Here is a 17,994-nt window from a genome sequence, read left to right on the forward strand (position 1 = left end):
TTACTCCATTACTCCTATAATAATAGCAACCAAGTCTCTGAACCTGCGTTAGCAGCTTCCTGCTGTTAGCAAAGTTCAGTCTTGGCCACCAGACGATGCATGCATACATCAAAATGGGTTTTATTATGGATGTATACATCTAGTATATCCGTTTAGGTAAAAGTCCCCAGGTCTTACCTATCGCATTCCTACAGCACCAGAGCAATCTGCAGGATTTCTGATATTGTTCCAGGATATGATGCTTCCACGTTAACTTGGAGTCGAAATGTACTCCTAAGTACTTGACTGTTTGTGCCAGCTGGATTTCCGCCCCTGCTAAGGTGGGTAGCGTATAGCTGCCCCACCTGACGTTTCTAGTGAACATAACTAGTCCAGTCTTCCTAGCGTTCACCGTGAGTCAATTGCGGAGGCACCAGCTGTGGATTACATGCAGAGTTGCATTCAAGCGGTCACATACTGTGTCCGCAAACTTGCGGGTAATTATTACGGCTAGGTCGTCCGCAAATGCTTGCGCGAAGACTTTTTTGTCCTCCAGGAACCACTCCAGGGTATCCATTATCAAGAGCCATAAGAGTGGAGAGAGAACCCCTCCCTGTGGGCAGCCCCTAAGACATCCTGCTTCAATAGACTTCTCGCCGACCGATATGTGGATTTTTCTCCACTCTAACATGTGAAGGATCCAACTGATTAGCAGCGGTTCGATACCATGCTGTCTTGCCGCATCACAAATTGTCGCGAATGAGGCATAATTGAAGGCACCTTCGATGTCCTTGAATGCGCCTAAAGCGTATTCTTTTTCGGACATCGCCTTTTCAATTTTTGCCGTAAGTTCATGGAGTGCTGTCTCCGTGGATTTGCCTTTCTGGTAAGCGTGTTGCCTATGGTGAAGTGGCCTTCAAGCAAATGATTTGCCGTTTCTTCATCGCTTTCTGTGTACTTCTTATTCTGTAAACGTAAATAGCCCACTTTCTGGCTACGTTCTTTGACCAGAATCCGCTTCAGCTTTGAGGTTGCCTCAAGGGAGTTAGTCTCTTCGCAAAAGCGTCTGTGTACTTCTTATTCTGTAAACGTAAATAGCCCACTTTCTGGCTACGTTCTTTGACCAGAATCCGCTTCAGCTTTGAGGTTGCCTCAAGGGAGTTAGTCTCTTAGCCGATCTTATACTCTTCTTTAGAGCTTTCTATGCCTCTTTATAGCGATTCCAGCTAGCGCCTGATTCACCCTTCAGAGCACGATTGAGTAACATCCTTGTCGTTCTCCTCTGTTTTGTCAAATCCGAGTTCCACCATGGTGTTTTACCCTTCTTTGGCATCTTGAGTGGCCAGCTTTCTTCGAAAGCTTCTCTCATGCTAGTTGTGATCATCTGGGTTGTCTTCTCAATTCTAGCAATGGATTTGATGCGCTTCCCAGGGATCGTGACTCGGGCGCTTAATTCTATTTGATACATCACCCAATCTGTCTTCCTCGGATTCCGAAATGGAGTGGCTGGAGATGGATGTCCATAACGAAATCAATGCGTCTGGGATCCGAGAGTGTGATATCGTTTGATACTCTCCACTCCCCGATCAGAGCCGCGATGTCAGGAGATGCCACCGTGATGTCGATCACCTGTCGCCTGACCACGTTGAAGAAAGTGGGTTCATTACCCACATTTAGGATCTGCAAATCGGTTCCTACTAGATACTCCAGTAGTCTCGATTCACTTGCATTGATGTTCGAACTTCCCCAGCATATGTGGTGAGCGTTGACCTATTGCTATTACCCCCATGCCTCTACTTTCGGCATATTGGATAGCTCTGATGAATGTTCCACTGGGAACGTCTTCTGCGTCGTAGGGGAAATATGCAGAGCACCATAGTATCTCTTTATTTCCCCGTTGACTTTTTATGGTTAGCTTAGCCGATGTGGTGTCGCCATCACACAGGTCGTTAACCAGGTTAGCCTGGAAGTCTTTGGAGAATACCATGCAGGTGCGGGGTCGATCGATTCCATTGGCATACAATAGGTCAGCATGTTGGAAGTTTAGGCCCCTGATTGTCCCACCAACAACCCACGGTTGTTGTATGAGGTATATAAATGTCTTGCAGCTATTGATCCGACGACTGATCGAGGAAACAAACAAAACAAGTGGGGACAGAGCACCGGGATCTGACAACATCGTAGCTGGGCTCTGGAAAGCGAAGACACACACTGTGACTCAGTGAGTTTTTCGGGAAAGTAGAACACCATCTGACTGGCAAGAAAGTACCACAGTTCCAATATGGAGAACTGGGCAGCAGAGTGTTCAAATTACCGTCCGATCCGGTTGCTGTCCCATACCATGAAAATTTTGGAATACATTCTTGACGATCATATGCCCGATATAGTTGATATAACCACGAATGACACAATACACGTTGCACAGTTACTCATCGCGAGAAGTTTCACCCTCTTTACATTGCATTTCTGGAAGGCGTTTGACGGCGTGCCACACAAACTCATCTGATATGTTTTGTGACAACACCTAGTGCGAGAGGAAATTGATGAGTTAAATTGCGCTACCGCGCTTCGAAAAAAGTGTGGCGGTCAGAACAAAACCGCTTCGTGCCTTCGTCGGTGATTATGAAGGAAACGTCCTCTCATCACTCCTTTTTGTCTTTGTTATGCACACTGTCACACGGGACATGTAACGTCCAGTGCCCTGTACATAGTTTTATGCAGATGATATATTCCTAGCATTTCATATCAAAGGTGATCTTGAGCAACTTTTCTAAAAATAGAATGATCGCCTCATGCAAAACGGTTCCAGATTGGATCTGAATAAAATCGAATTTTTTATGACCGATCCTAATGAAACTGGCACCATTACTGTCAGTGGCAGTGACCTGCCCAGAACTGCGCGATTTAAATATTTCGGATCAATCCTATCAGCCAATCGAGAACTGCGTTATGAAATTGCTTCAGACATTAGCGCAACTTGGATGAGTGGCGTTCCACAACTGGCGTTCTTTGTGCTCGACATATCAACGAACGTCTTTAAAATTTGCCGCATTGTCGTCCGACCTATTCATGCACTATAACCCTTGGTGGGGTATAGAGCATTAACAATACCTATGTACCATCATTCGCGGTTACCTGAAATGCACTCCTTCTCAACTGTTCAGTGCCAAGTGCCTTTGGAGCGACCCATTCCTCGGCCATCTTGGGACAGTGGATTCCACTACCTGACATAGCCAGCAATGCAATTGTCGCCCTTCTTTTGTGTAGGATTTATCCACTGCCACTTCGGCCTTGCGATCACCGCGCATACGGGAACCAGTTTCTGAGAACGGGTCGTTGAAATAATTGGCTCCTTTCCGACCCCCACACTCCTCCCCTTTCCAACCAATGTCAAAACTTATATTCGCTTCGAAAAAAAAAGTACTAATTGAAACCTTTCATTTTGAGACACATGACTATATTCGGTGACGATAAATTTCACACCTTCTTTTTGCTTTTTTTGTTAAACTCAACGTAGAATGGTGTTACTACATGCAAAGGGATTTATTGTTTCCACTTTTCCACCAAATTTTGTATTAATAAGAGTAAACGTTTCTAAGGAAACGGGTGTGACAGACAGACAGACAGATGGACGGACAGACAGACAGCAAACCTTGTGAGGAGTGGCCAGATCTCCCATCAGGCGCGACCCCAGCTGGCGGACTGGGGCATACCTATTGATGTGTAAATATATGTTCATGCACTTTTTTTTTCTGACTGTGCATGGGATAGTGTTTACTCATCTCTGGTGTGTGGACCAAAATGGCTATGGGGAGGATACCCAGAACATAAAACCAACATGGAAGACGAGAGAAGGAGAAAACTTACGGTGCAGGGGCTCGGAACCCCAGTACCGGCGGCTTTTGGGAGTGAGCAAGCGGGCTCCCGGTCGTCGATATCCCTCGACGGCAGTGCCTCGGTGGTGGATAACTTGACCACTTTGGCATATAATGTTACAAGTGATTTGGATCTGGAGAAGGAGGTGTTCAAGTGAAGTACGACCTTACCGGGAACACCAATAACAAGACCAAACAAAGATGAACTGAAGGCAGATTCTTGGACGACAAAAACCATGACAACACCCACCGCATATGTTCAAGATGCTCGACAGCAGGAGGTGCTCCAGGAACAAGGAAGGGAAATAGTCAAAAGAAGCTCATCAACTTTGAGATCTCCACCAATGCCAAAGACGATGAGGGACAAAGTACAGGCAAGGTCAATAAATGCCAAAAGTGAAGGACCGTGTAAAAGGAGTAACCTGCCGGGACTTATAGGGAGCAGAGTCCCGATCCGGAGGAATTACCCTTCACCCAGCTTGGGGCAAAAATAGTTGAGTTGTCTATAATAGATCGCAGATGGAGGAAAAGAATAATAAGGATACGCCGAACCCCGCTGTGCCAACAGTGTCACAAGCGACCCAAGTGACGCCCAATCGTACTACCATCGAATCACGGCGAAATAAACGAGTACTTGAAAAAGAGGAGGATCCTTTAAATAATCAGTAATCTGTCCTAGGCGGAGATACTCAAAAAGGTCAAACCTGATCCCGACCTAAAATATCTGAGCGGGAATGTAAACAGAATCCAAAGAACCCAGAAAGGGGATCTCATGTTCGAGCTGAAAAGATCCAGCGTGGGCAAAACTAATGACTTTCACACTTAAGTGAAAAACTCACTTGGGGAGAATGCCGCAGTGCGTGCCTAAAAACATGAGATGCATATACAATGTAAGGATCTCGATGAAGTAACATCGAAAGGAGAAATTTGTACGGCTCTGAAGGAGCAATTTAAGTTGAAATAACTCACCGAGAAGTCTGTTGTGGGCTTACGAAAAGCCTATGGTGGTAGTCAAACGGCCACAATACGAGTACCAGCGAAGACACCATAGATGTTGTTTGCTACCGGAAGGGTTCGGATTGGATGGGTTGTCTGCCGTTTAAGAGCACAAATTTCACTGATGTGCTTTAAATGCCTCATGTTTGGGCACTTCGCGAAGGCACGCACCAGTAGCATTCATCGATCTGGTCGATGCAGAAGGTGTGGGGAGAGGGGCCATATTGGCAGGGAGTCCAATAGGAACCCCAAATGCCTATTGTGTGAGGTGAAGGAGGGACAGGATAACCGGCGTATTGCCGGAAGTTTTAAATATCCGGAATTTAGGAAGGCGGTCATTGCAATGAGAAAATGAGGTTTATTCAAATAAACCTGAATCATTGCAGGGTCGCTCAGGATTTAATTGAGCAGATCACGTTCGAATCTGAGATGGAAGTTGCCATCATAAGTGAATCGTATAGAAACCGTCACGGTGACATATCGGTCACTGATTCGACTAGTGGAGCAGCGATATGGGCTTGCGGTCGACAGGCCATACAATGCACTGCAAGTCAGGCAGCCAGTGGCTTTGTGTGGGCGAAAATAAGTGGTGTGTATGTATACAGCTGCTAAGCCCCACCAAGTTTGACACTGTCTGAATTCAAGCAAATGCCTGATAATCTTGTTCTTGACGCAAGGGGACGAAGTCCAAAGGTGATTGCTGGTGATTTCAATGCTTGGGCCCTAGAGTGGGGTAGCAGAGAATCAAATGCTAGGGGGCGCAGTTTATTAGAAGCTTTTGCGCAGCTTTTGCCACAGGGCAAAGAGCTATCATGTCCGAAACCGAAAAAGTTGTCAGGCTGGTCTGCAAAATCCTTGAATGAGTAGAGTTTCATAGAGGTGTGATTAGATCAACCTGATAAAGCAGGCGCCTCTACGGAAAGGGCCGTCTATCTGGCTCAATACATCGCCAAAGCATGTGACGCGCCCATGCCTAGGAGGTGCGCATTCCCCAGTAGAAGACCAAACTACTGGTGGAATGAAGAACTGACCGGCCTTCGATCAGCCTGCCACTGAGCCAGAAAGGCAGCTCAGGGGGTGGTAGGTAGAGTCGATCAGGGGCACAAAGAGTGCGCCTATAAGATAGCCCGCAAAACCCTCAAGCTCGCCATCCAGCGAAGCAAGAGGAAATGCTTTAAGGAGCTATACTCAGAAGCGGACGTAAACCCGTGGGGGAGTGCTTATAGAATCATGACGGGACGATTCAGAGGCCGTTCATCTCCGCAGATCACGTATCCCACCCTCTTGCTGAAAATCATCCAGGGATTATTCCCCCAGCAAGAGGAGAGCACCAACACATTCCAACCACCTTTGAATGTGACGGCAATTCCGCCAGTCACCAGAGACCAGAGCTGCTGGAGATCTGCGGTAAAATAGGAGACAATAAAACACCGGGCCTGGACGGAGTACCCAATAAGGCCCTTAAACTTGCCGTGAAATCCAGACCGGACATGTTTGCCGAGTTGTTCGAAGCGTGCATCTCCGAGGGAATATTTCCAGCGGCATGGAAGCGGCGGAAGTTGGTACTTCTGCCTAAGCCTGGTAAACCTCCAGGTGAACCATCCTCATACCGTCCCATATGTCTTCTGGACACGGTGGGGAAAATATTAGAGCAGCTAATCTATAATAGATTACTACCGGTTGTTGAGAGGCAAGGCGGCCTTTCAGATCGGCAGTATGGGTTCGGTAAGGCCAGATCAACCATTGATGCCATCAAATTGGTTACTGGCTTGGCCGAAGATGCAATTCACGGAAAGAGTAGTACCAGCAAATATTGCGTGGTAGTAACCCTGGATGTGAAAAATTGCATTCAATTCGGCCAATTGACCAGTGTCTTATGAAGATTGCCGCCCCCTGAAAAAAAAGACAGACAGCAAACCCATTTTAATAATGTTAACAAAACTTTAAAACAATTTTACGCAACGATTCTCCCTCGTGAAATTTAATAACAAATTCTTATGTATCGACAGAAGTTTGTTGACGCACCTTTTAAGACTTTTTAAAGACTTTTTAAGGTTTTGTGTGAAACAAAACCTTATTAGAATCGAGTTGATGTCTGTCTGTCTGTCACACCCGATTTATTCGAAAACGGCTAGACCAATTGTCACGAAAATTGGTAGGAGCATGTGATTTGTTGTTCCCTTTACATGCAGCAAGTGGCGCCATTTTGTGTTAAGTTTAAGAGGGGGGGGGGCTCTGTGTGAATGGAGAGTCCAACATTTTTTTTCATAAAATGTGGTCATGTGGGGTATTAAATGAAAGGACTCAATTAGTACTTTTCGAAACTGGTGAAGGAGGGGGGAGTGTGGGCGCAAAGTATGACCATCCAAAAATGTAACAGGTCTCGTTCTCAGAACCTATCTAGTCGAAAAATCTGAAAAAAAAACACAGTGGTGCATCTCTACGAAATCTAGGCCTCAAAATAAATCCGGTTCCGATATCTACACAAATAAAGTTAATAATAGTATATTTCCACATTTTGTGTTCATTCTAAAAGTACAAAAGTTGGAATGGGTGTAAGTGATAATGCACAATTTGACCAAGTTTGAAGAAAATCCAATTATTATTAACAAAGTTATAGGGGGTGAAACTTTGCCATTTTTTGTGAATTACGTGCATTCTACAACATGCATGACGTGCATATATATGTACAGTATTCGGAAATAGGTAGTTTGTTTGTTTAGGGTGAGGATAATATCTATGGTTGTAATATGACCCCTCAGGGGTCGTTAGCGATTTTTAAACGGGTCGCTTACGATACGGGGTGTGACGTCCCCGAGGTGCCCGAGTAAGTAGTTTTGCCCCCTAGCTGGCAGCATACCTGCGTCCTAGGTAGTAGCCTCGAGAAAGCTTCTCGGTGAAGAGTGAACCGCGAATGACCGGTACACGTCGGGACACACTGGGAGTCTCCGGAGCCGTCGACAACTCTCTGTCGGCGTCGACGGGGTGATGTGAGCGTAGCTCTGCCAAGGTGGTAGTTGCGACGTGTATCAGGAGCCAGCCCCTTCGGGACCCTGGTCGGGAAGTGTGCATTGAACCGGTGTTAGTAGACCGCGTTGCCCCGAGCGAGCGCTGATCCGTCCGTGAATTCCGGGATCAGCTAAGCGTAGGTCAGGCCTCAGGGAACTGGGGTAGGGGCTGTGTCCCCGAGGGTATACCCGTTCTTGACTATTGCGGCCCGCTCCCTTGCACACGATGCGCTGGTAACTTTTTCATGGAGAATATTCTGAAAATTATAAAAAAAAAGACGAAACAACAGACAAGGAGGAAGAGCTGGGTGCGTTTGGGCGGAGCACAAAGATGCGTCGCTCACCGCAGCGACCAGTGAAAGAGGCAACGAGGGCTGATATACCCGATGAGACACCGGGGCGCCCAAATAAAGAGGAAGCCTCATCAAGTGGTGCGACTGACCGTGCGGGGATGGCAACTCCACTACCTTGCAGTGCCCCTGTCCTGGAAGTAAGCTCAGTGAGAAACGCTAGTCCTGAGCAGATGGATTTGGGCACAAATCGAGTGGAAATGCATTCGACCGTCCTCGCTAGAGCCGAAGAGGAAAGGCTCATCCGAAAGTGCGCAGCAGTGGTGAAGCGTATGCGGTCGGCAACGTTCCTTCAGAGAAACGTCAGCAAAGGCGTCAAAAACGGGCTGACGGAACTGGAGGAACTACTGGACCGCGTTTCCTTTTATAGACGCACGTGGAAAGCAGCGGAAGACGATTGTAGAGCAGAAACAGTCGCACTCCCCGCTGAGAATGCTGCTTGCGTCAAACGGACCGCAGATAGCCCTCTGCAAAGTGAACAGGGGAAAAAGCGGAAAGAGGACGACGTGCCTGAAGGAGACTTTATCGAAGTAGTCTCCAAGGCCCAAAAAAAAAAGGCGAAAAAGGATAAAAAGAAACAACGGACTCCAGCGCCAGAGACACGTCTGTCCAAAAGCAAGGAGGCTGCCAACCCAAAGCAAGTAGCGGAAAAAACGACGAAACGAAGAAGGACTAGACCGTCGGCTCTGCTCATTAAGCCGACGGAAGGCAAGACATTTGCGGAAGTCCTTAGTGAAATCCGCTACAGGATGAAACCCGAGGAGAACGGAGCAGAGGTGTCTTCGATACGGAAAACGAGGAGTGGTGGAGTTCTCGTCGAACTGGGCCCAAAGACGACCAACAAGAGCACGTTCTGCGAAGCGGTCAAGGGGCTATTGGGGGAGAAGGCCCTTGTTTCCAGCCTAGAACCCATGTGCTCTCTGGAAATACGGGATCTTGACTGCCTCACGGAAAAGGTCGAAGTAGAGGAGGCGCTAAAGCGTGAATGTCCAGAGGTAACCAATGCCCGGGTAGCTATTACCTCTGTAAATGCTCGAGGCCAAAAACTTGCCGTGGTGGATGTCCCCGAGCAATATGCGAGGAAACTCCTTAACAGCGGGAGAATCAAAATCGGATGGGTAGTATGCAGGGTACGAATGCGGATAGTCCCCACCAAGTGCTACAGGTGTCTGGACTATGGACACACGTCAGCAGCTTGCAAGGGTCCGGACAGGAGGACAGCATGCCGGAGATGCGGCCAAGCGGGTCATCAAGCGAAGACTTGCAAGGAAAGCGAGAGTTGTGTTCTCTGCAGGGATCGTGGTGCGTCTGGCGAAAGCGTCGCACACACTGCGGGCTCGGGACGGTGTCCGATCTTCAGGGCGGAATTGGAGAGGGCTAGGGTGCGAACGCCATGATCCGCATTTTGCAAATTAACATGCACCGGAGTGCAACCGCTCACCAGTTGCTAGCGCAGTTCGCTGCGGAAGTAAATGCTGATCTAGTGCTGATTAGCGAGCAATACCGAAACAAGGACCCGTCCTCATGGTATCTGGACTTATCGGGCACCGCTGCCATCTGGGTTCGAGACGACGTTCGACTTCGTGTTCTTGCCGAAGGCCGGGGGGACGGATTTGCCTGGATCCGGTGTTTAGGGATAACGTTTTTTAGCGTTTACCTGACGCCGAATGAGTCGATTCCGGACTTTCAACGCCGGCTTGATGCTCTGGAGGACGCCGTTTCGAGCACGGAGGGACGAATCCTGGTTGGCGGTGATTTTAATGCCAGGGCTCTTGAATGGGGCATGCCTCAATCAGACTCCAGAGGGAAACGGATTCTGGAAATGGCGGCGAGAACCGGACTCGTAATTTTAAACACCGGATCCACGCCAACGTTTCGGCGCTCAGGTTGTGAAGGAAGCATTCCCGACATCACTTTTGCGTCGGAATCTCTGGCATCATCGGTGGACGGGTGGCGAGTCCTAGAAGGCTTCTCGGCAAGTGATCATCAGTACATTGCGTTCGAAGTGTTTGACGCTACTTGCCGGCGAGCACCAACACGACGTTCCCCCTGCGTGTGGAATGTCGCGAAGGTGAACATCGGAAGGTTCGTCGAAGCTCTTGGAGCAGGTAGGGCCGCACTGGGGGGCACTCCGGGGGGTGATGGTGTCGCAGCTGACACCGTCGTAAATTCAGTGATGAATCTGATAACGACGGCGTGTGAGGTTTCCATGCCCCGGAGGGGCCCCAAGCGCGACAAGCCTTCTATGTACTGGTGGACGGCGGAAATTGCCGACCTACGGAAGGAGTGTCATAAGCTCCGCCGTTTGGCACAACGTTTGTACGCCAACGAGGAGGCATGTGCCATAAAGGCACAATATAGATCAGCAAAAAGGAGACTCCGCAGCGCTATAAATAAAAGCAAAGCTCGCGGCTGGCAAAATCTCGTTAATGAGGTGAATGATGACCCGTGGGGACTTGGCTATAAGCTTGTCACTCGGAAAATCGGGGCTCTGCGGAAGCCCTGCATACTGAGCACCGACCAGATGGACCGCATTGTGCGGGCATCGTTCCCCAGACACCCTGTACGGGTTGATGTAAACAGCGCGGAAAGCCTCGCGGATTACCCCCTTTTCACAATGGGAGAACTCGAAGAAGCGGTTCTCACTATGAAAAACAGGAAGGGGCCAGGCCCTGATGGCATCCCGGCGGAAGTTTACAAACTGGTGTTCCGCCAACGGCCAGAATTGCTGCTCGAAGCGTTCAACGCGTGCTTGAAGGAGGGCATTTTTCCTTCTCGCTGGAAAGTGGCCAGACTCGCGTTAATCCGTAAGGGTAAAGGAGATCCGGAGCTCCCGTCTGCATACCGACCGCTGTGTATGCTTGACACGGCCGGAAAAGTGCTCGAGAAGCTCATCAGGGGTAGACTCGCTGAAGCGATCCGTGCTGCCGGGGACTTATCCGCAAGGCAGTTCGGGTTTAGAACAGGGAAATCTACAGTGGATGCTGTTATGGAGGTCGTAGATGCGTTTAATCGAGCCGGGGCACACAGCTGCCGATCTCGACGGATAGTGCTCCTCATAACGCTTGACGTCAGAAATGCCTTCAATTCCGTAAGATGGACAGATATTCTGGGCACACTAGAGAACTCCTTTCACGTGCCAAGCTATCTCTTGCGGATATTGAGGGATTATCTGAAAGACCGCTCCCTGTTCTATGAGACGCTAGAGGGCCAGAGGAGGATGGAAATCACGTCGGGAGTAGCGCAGGGATCCATCCTAGGGCCGGACCTCTGGAACGCTTCCTACGATAGTCTGCTGAGACTCGATATGCCTGAAGAGTCGCGCCTGGTCGGTTATGCAGACGACGTTGCGGCACTTGTTGCCGGACGCACTGTTGAACAGGCGCAAAGCAGACTTGGCATATTGATGCGACGGGTAAGCGGATGGATGACTGCTCACGGTTTCAACCTTGCGCTGGAGAAAACCGAAGTAGTCATCCTGACCAGAAGGAGAATCCCGACCTTGCGTCCCATATCGATCGGCGAGTTGACTATAGAGTCAAAACCAGCGGTTAAATACCTTGGTTTAATGCTCGACTCGAAGATGAGCTTCTTCGAGCAAATCAAAGCAGCCGCGGACAGGGCTGCAGCAGGAGTCGCGGCCTTGAGTCGGCTAATGGCGAATGTGGGCGGCCCTATATCAACTAGGAGACGTCTCCTCATGGGAGCAACGCAGTCCGTCCTTCTCTATGGTGCGGAGGTATGGGCTGATGCCCTTGACAAGGAGGTGCATCGTAAACGCCTAGCTCAAGTGCAGAGGCGGGGAGCTTTGCGAGTGGCGTCTGCTTATCGCACTGTCTCCGAACCGGCTGTGATGGTGATTGCGGGAGTGATCCCCGTTGCCCTCCTTGCCAAGGAGCGCAAAGCTATCTATCGTCGTAAGGGCGAAAACTTAAGAGAAGTGGTTGCCCGTGAAGAACGTCAACGCACCCTTAACGAGTGGCAAGTATCTTGGCAAAATGAGCCAAGGGGCAAGTGGACTGCGCGGCTCATCGACAAATTAGACCCATGGTTGAACAGAAAGCACGGTGAGATTGATTACTTCCTTACCCAACTTCTAAGTGGGCATGGAGGTTTTCAGTCTTACCTGCACAGGGTTGGGAAGGCGCGATCTCCTGATTGTGTGTTCTGCAATAGAGTGCCGGATGACGCTGAACACACCTTTTTCTCTTGCGAGAGGTGGGATGGCCTCCGCCAGCAGCTTTATGCAGACACAGGGGAGCTCTCTCCAGACAACATTGTCAGAGAGATGCTGAAGAGCGCTGGCAGCTGGAATTGTATTGCGCATTATGTTCGGGCTCTTCTTACTACGAAAAAGATTGAACTCGACCGGCAGAGGGATCGGACGGTAAGGGGTTCCCTGAACTAACAACTCCCTTCCTCCCCTCCCCTCCCGTTGGTGAAAGGAATTCCCTGACTTGAAGGCTCCCAAAGTCGGGAGAGCGGGAGGGCTAGCCCGAAGTAATGTGTCAAACGGTTCCAGGCTAGTTCTCTGATGACAGGGAGGTGTTTAGTTGGTAGTCCGCCAGCGTGCTTTTGCGGGAGTCCAACACTCTGTGCGTAAACGCATTCACCTACCCTACTCCACAAAAAAAAAAAAAAAAAAAAAAAAAAAATATGTACGTATATTTTGCAGTTTGGAAAAGGATGAATGATGAAGGAATATGTTGGATTTGTAGCTATATACGGATAGAAAAATGTACGTTGAAGTTTCTTACATAAGATGAACACAAAACCTTTATACCCGAAGCGCGAGCTTCCGATATTCGGACTTGTTTGATACTGTAAATAGTTTTTGAACTAGCAGCAGCAATTTCCCAAAAAGCATTAGATCGAATAAGCTGGAGCCACTGTATATCTCTTCATGACATAGTGCAAATTGCTTTCATAATTATTATCATTAGGGTCGCCGTGTCGTACTGAACAGTGCAGGCTATTCTTTCAGTGTCACCATTATCGAAATACGTAGTTACACAAATATAACCCAAAATGAGTGCGTGTCTCAATATCGTAAGAACTTCTTTGTTGAAACTAACTCAAGACCAAAGGTCGTAGGAGTGTAACACCAATCCGCGGTGAAAGTCATGCGTTCCCCTGGAACTTGCAAATCCAGTTTCTCTGATTTATTGTACCTACCACGCAAGAATATATGTTGAATCATAGGCATTGGCCTAGAGATGATCATGACGTAAAAGTAGACTTACATCATAACACGCGGGATATCGCAGCTGTGGAGAAATGGACAAACCTTTGAACATTTCATTTGCAAATATTCGGGTGTAACGCGAGCCAAGCACTGGAAACCAGGTAGAGCATTCTAAGATGATCGTCTGTTCCGTCTAGGAATAACATCAGAACTCTTAGCTGGAAGGTTTTCTCATAGATTTTGAGCCACGACATCGCATTATACACGAAGATCTACTGAGATTGTAGCTTTATAACTGCGCAACAGACGCCAATTGAGCCGGCAGAAGTTTTTTGCCGAGCGGCCACTTAAAGCACACATAGCATTAGCGCGGTTGCTTACTACTAGGCATGGAAGATTAACAACGCAATTTTTATTCCATTTTTCTAATTTGCGATATATATCCTCTAAATGTAAACTAGAATTTCCATAGTACACGGATTTACTTCCAGAAGCAAACTCGCCCCTCCTCCCAGAATTGCAGCTTTTCAAGGTTTGACAAAAGCTTAGCGTTTCCATCCACATATCAAGCAAACATTTGCGCATGCCTAATTTTAAACGTTTCAAAGTTCCAAATGTTTCTCTTGCTTCCGCGTTCTCATTTGTATTTGGAGAATGTAACCAGAAAAGTTTCTATTGACACAAAGCATTACTAACGAATGGCATACGAAAATTATGCATTGGTCGCGCGATAAGTTGAATTATTTTCAGCTCATCTGCACTCAGTAGAATGTTTATTTGTAATAATTTCAAGGTTTTCTAGTCTATTTAGAGAAGCAAGGATGCAAACATATGCTAGTCTTTGAAGCCAGTTCTCTCAGTTTTCTATCCTTTATTTGGAGCTCAATAAAAATGGAATAAGTACATTACATAGTTACAATTTACAAGGGACTCCAAGGAAGACTGAAAATATAACACATAGTTTCGACATTTAACGTAAATCGTGGACACTTTAAAATGAAACACAACAACAATAATACTACACTGTGCGCCATTACAACAATTCAATGAAGCCTCAAATGCTTGGAAAACGGTTCCTCTGAAATTAACACTAAACATATCCAAATTCAACTATATCTCTGCAAACACCAGCCATCCGTTCCTTGTAGGCACTCCTCTCACTTAGCATGTTTGCAATTTTGTTGAACTCTCCAAAATCCTCTATGTTATCTAGGACGTCGGTCACATCCGGCATTTCGTTTGGATCGCAGGAGATAGTGTGAAGGGACATCAAAGCCATACCTGCCAAATTAAGCACTGTGTCAATCACTTGGTTCTGCTTATAAGAAAATAATTGGGAAACATACCAAAACCGAATTTCATGTATTTCTTTACGTGACTCTTAAAAGTAGCGTAGGGAAAGGCAACATTGGCGTCAGTACCTAGAGCTGATATCCGCTGCGCAAGCGCTTGGTAGTAGATTTCCAATAGCTCTGGTAAGCGCTTTCTAAGCTCGTTGTCGGTGCAGCAAAATATGAAATAAGAAAGGTCGATGATGGGGGTCCCATACCTTCCAATTTGCCAGTCCAAGAAAGTGATATCCAGTTTTGGAGGAGTATCCTGAAAAAAAACTTGTCTGTAGCAATTTTCTCTTTATGTAATGAGTCAAATCAAGTCTACCTCCTTCCGAAACAACAAATTGCTGATCCAACAGTCTCCGTGCAGTATCGCAGCATGCGTTTTTTCACTGGTACATTCAATCATCGATTTGCCGAATATCTTTTGAAACTCCAATATAGGTCCTTTGATGTGTTCTTCGTTCTCATTCAGGGTCGTTATAGCGACGACGATTTTATGACGTAGGAAATTATCAAAATCTTCTTGTAAAGGGGTCTTGAACACGATCTCTTCAAGGGGTTCGACAAGTTTCTTAAGTTCTGAAGGATTCTGATCTTTGTAAGCGAAGGAAACTGCGTGCAGTTTCGCCAAAGCCTTGAAAACAGCCTCGCATTCCTCGAATTTTAGAGGTGTCGAGCGATTAACATTTCCAAAGCCCTTTGTAGACATGTCTTCAAGCACGATGTATTCTTGCATAAAATCCAAAGTACCGGATATCATTTTTGGGTAGTTGTCGAAAATCTCATGTTCAGGGAGCCGTTGAAGCTGGAATGCACGCAAAGCCGGGAGCACAACTGTATACATGTAATGCTCATAAAAAAATTGCTTTGTCGTGTTGAACATTTGCCTTCGAATCTCAACAGTGGGAGATGTTTTCAAAATGAACCTAAACGGCTGCACCTTGCTTCGTGGACTGAAATAAAAAATATCAATGAGTTATTACAAGAATGGGTCGTTAATGGATTTGAACGTATACCTCTGTTCAGGACTATTGCAGTTTTCATTCTCGCCACTAATCACGATTACCCGGTAAATATCACTTGAAAAATTATCACCATTTGTTGAAGCGCGTTCTATCTTAAAGTCGACATCTTTGATGCCATGTTCCCGAACCAAGTAGTCCTCAAGCTCGCGTCTAACGCGTTCAGGTAACAAGAATTTCTGCGACATGATCACTCCTAACACCTACACGTTCTAGCTTCACGCTCAGGTATAACTGTCTGAATAATGTGGTCGGTTTGTTCTCTGCGGAGTTAATTTATAACAATTTCAAAAGCTTGGCTTTGGCGATTACTGATTTTTTGAGATCTCCATTAGAGATTGCATTCAGCGTGGAAGCTTTTCTAGAAAAAACTTTGTTGACTCATTGGGTGTCTTTCCCCTTTTCTTGATAGTGCCGCGCCACGTGATCGGGGCTCAGGCTTCTCTGTTTACTATAAGCGAGCTGTGGGCAGTACGTATCTGTAGCATACTAACCTATTTAAAGCCGAGAGCTTCGGGAGCGGTCCTCAAATATTTACGATAACATATGGTCAATGAACTGACGGGAGATGGGGGTATCGTCCAAGTTCATGGTGGCTAATCCGCTGCGAGCGTACGTATATTGGGTAGTAATACCAAGGTCAGTCTAATCGAAACTTGTGCGAAAAAGCTTTCTTTGATTAAGTCATCGTGCGTCAATTGTTTTTAGGCACGGGAGTATATTGACCAGTGGAGGAGTTATCTAATCGTACTACAACAAACCCAGCTAAGTTCAAGCACCTTTGCAGCTGCAGGTTGCTGATTTCAGTGTACCTTGAAGGCCGGAATGGTTAAGTCCAAGCACCTTTTGCAATTGTAGGTTGTTGACTCCTATGTTCCTTGAAGGCCAGAAACGAGATACACTTTAAGTTGCATCGACCCCAAATAATTTTGTAGCTTCTCACGCGTTATGTATCTGATGCAATTGTATTTTAAAACTATGAGCAACACTTTTGCTATGGCTAATTGCGATAAAAGAGTGTCGTTAGTACAAGGAACTTCGCCATGTTATTTAGAATACATAAAACGTCAGAACAAGCCAATAAACGTAAATTTGCTGAGATCAGAGAAAGAAACAAATAAAGTAAATTTTAGGATTACTTCACTACGCTGAAGCCTACCTGATCTCCGCTGGTGGACAGGTCTCATGAAAGGTCACTCAGCATTGAATGTCAATGCGAATACCAATTTGACTTGGGGATCACTCACGTATCAATTGCTGATGTGACTAAGTGGTAAGTGGATGTATGGTCGATACGATGACCCGGGTAATGCTATGGTTGCTCGGTTTAGATGAACGTTCGATAAAGGCCAATGAACGGTACGCGCCAGTTTGTTACGATTCCGTGAACCGCGGGCTAATAGGGGAAACACTTGAGTCGATTCATTTAACTCAGGAAATATGTTAGTTCAACTGTGCAGTGAAAACGTTTGGAACTTTTAGGGATTTTCTGCTGGTTGGTAAATGGGCAATTTAAAGAGGAAGAAGAATGGCTGAAGTAATAAAACTATCTATGGAACATAGGGGTAATGGGCGACGGAAAGTTGGCCCCTGTTATGGTTGTGGTACGTAAACGCGCCAGAATTTGGGGCAAATGAGTAGACAGAAGTATAGATAAAACAAGTCCGAAAACCTCTTAGGGAGTACCAATTTGACCCGAAAGAGACATCCTTGATCTATTGTAACTTTGTTAATAATAATAGGATTTCCTCCAGACTTTCCATAGTGTTGCTTCATATTAAGGGAAGGTTCTCTAAGATCTGGCCGAAAATAAAGCAAAATTTGAGGGTTTTTTTGAAGAAAATGAAAAGGCATACAAACTTCCGGTTTTGATGATTTTATTTGTTCATCATTCTAAAATGCAATGTCTCTGCTTGTGCTTGGCTTTGGCGATTACTGATTTTTTGAAATTTTCATTAGAAATTGCATTCAGCGTGGAAGCTTTTCTAGAAAAAACTTTGTTGACTCATTGGGTATCTTTCCCCTTTTCCTGATAGTGCGGGGCTCAGGCTTCTCTGTTTACTATAAGCGAGCTACGGGCAGTACGTATCTGTAGCACACTAACCTATTTAAAGCCGAGAGCTTTGGGAGCGGTCCTCAAATATTTACGATAACTTATGGTCAATGAACTGACGGGAGATGGGGGTATCGTCCAAGTTCATGGTGGCTAATTCGCTTCGAGTGTACGTATATTGGGTAGTAA

The 17,994-nt window shown here is 46.6% G+C and overlaps 1 protein-coding gene across 1 annotated transcript; it reads right to left on the minus strand.

The window, feature by feature from the left end:
- Positions 1–14,247: 14,247 nt before the first annotated feature.
- On the minus strand, positions 14,248–16,023 carry LOC119653721. The gene is made up of 4 exons (XM_038058627.1): positions 15,747–16,023; positions 15,053–15,683; positions 14,740–14,992; positions 14,248–14,674 (listed from the first exon to the last, which is right to left on the minus strand). The coding sequence occupies exons 1-4, from the start codon at positions 15,938–15,940 to the stop codon at positions 14,484–14,486; spliced, it is 1,269 nt and encodes a 422-aa protein (XP_037914555.1). The 5' UTR covers positions 15,941–16,023; the 3' UTR covers positions 14,248–14,483.
- Between the last annotated feature and the right edge of the window lie 1,971 nt (positions 16,024–17,994).

Source organism: Hermetia illucens, chromosome 4, assembly GCF_905115235.1.
Source record: "Hermetia illucens chromosome 4, iHerIll2.2.curated.20191125, whole genome shotgun sequence".
Classification (NCBI taxonomy): Eukaryota; Metazoa; Arthropoda; class Insecta; order Diptera; family Stratiomyidae; genus Hermetia; species Hermetia illucens.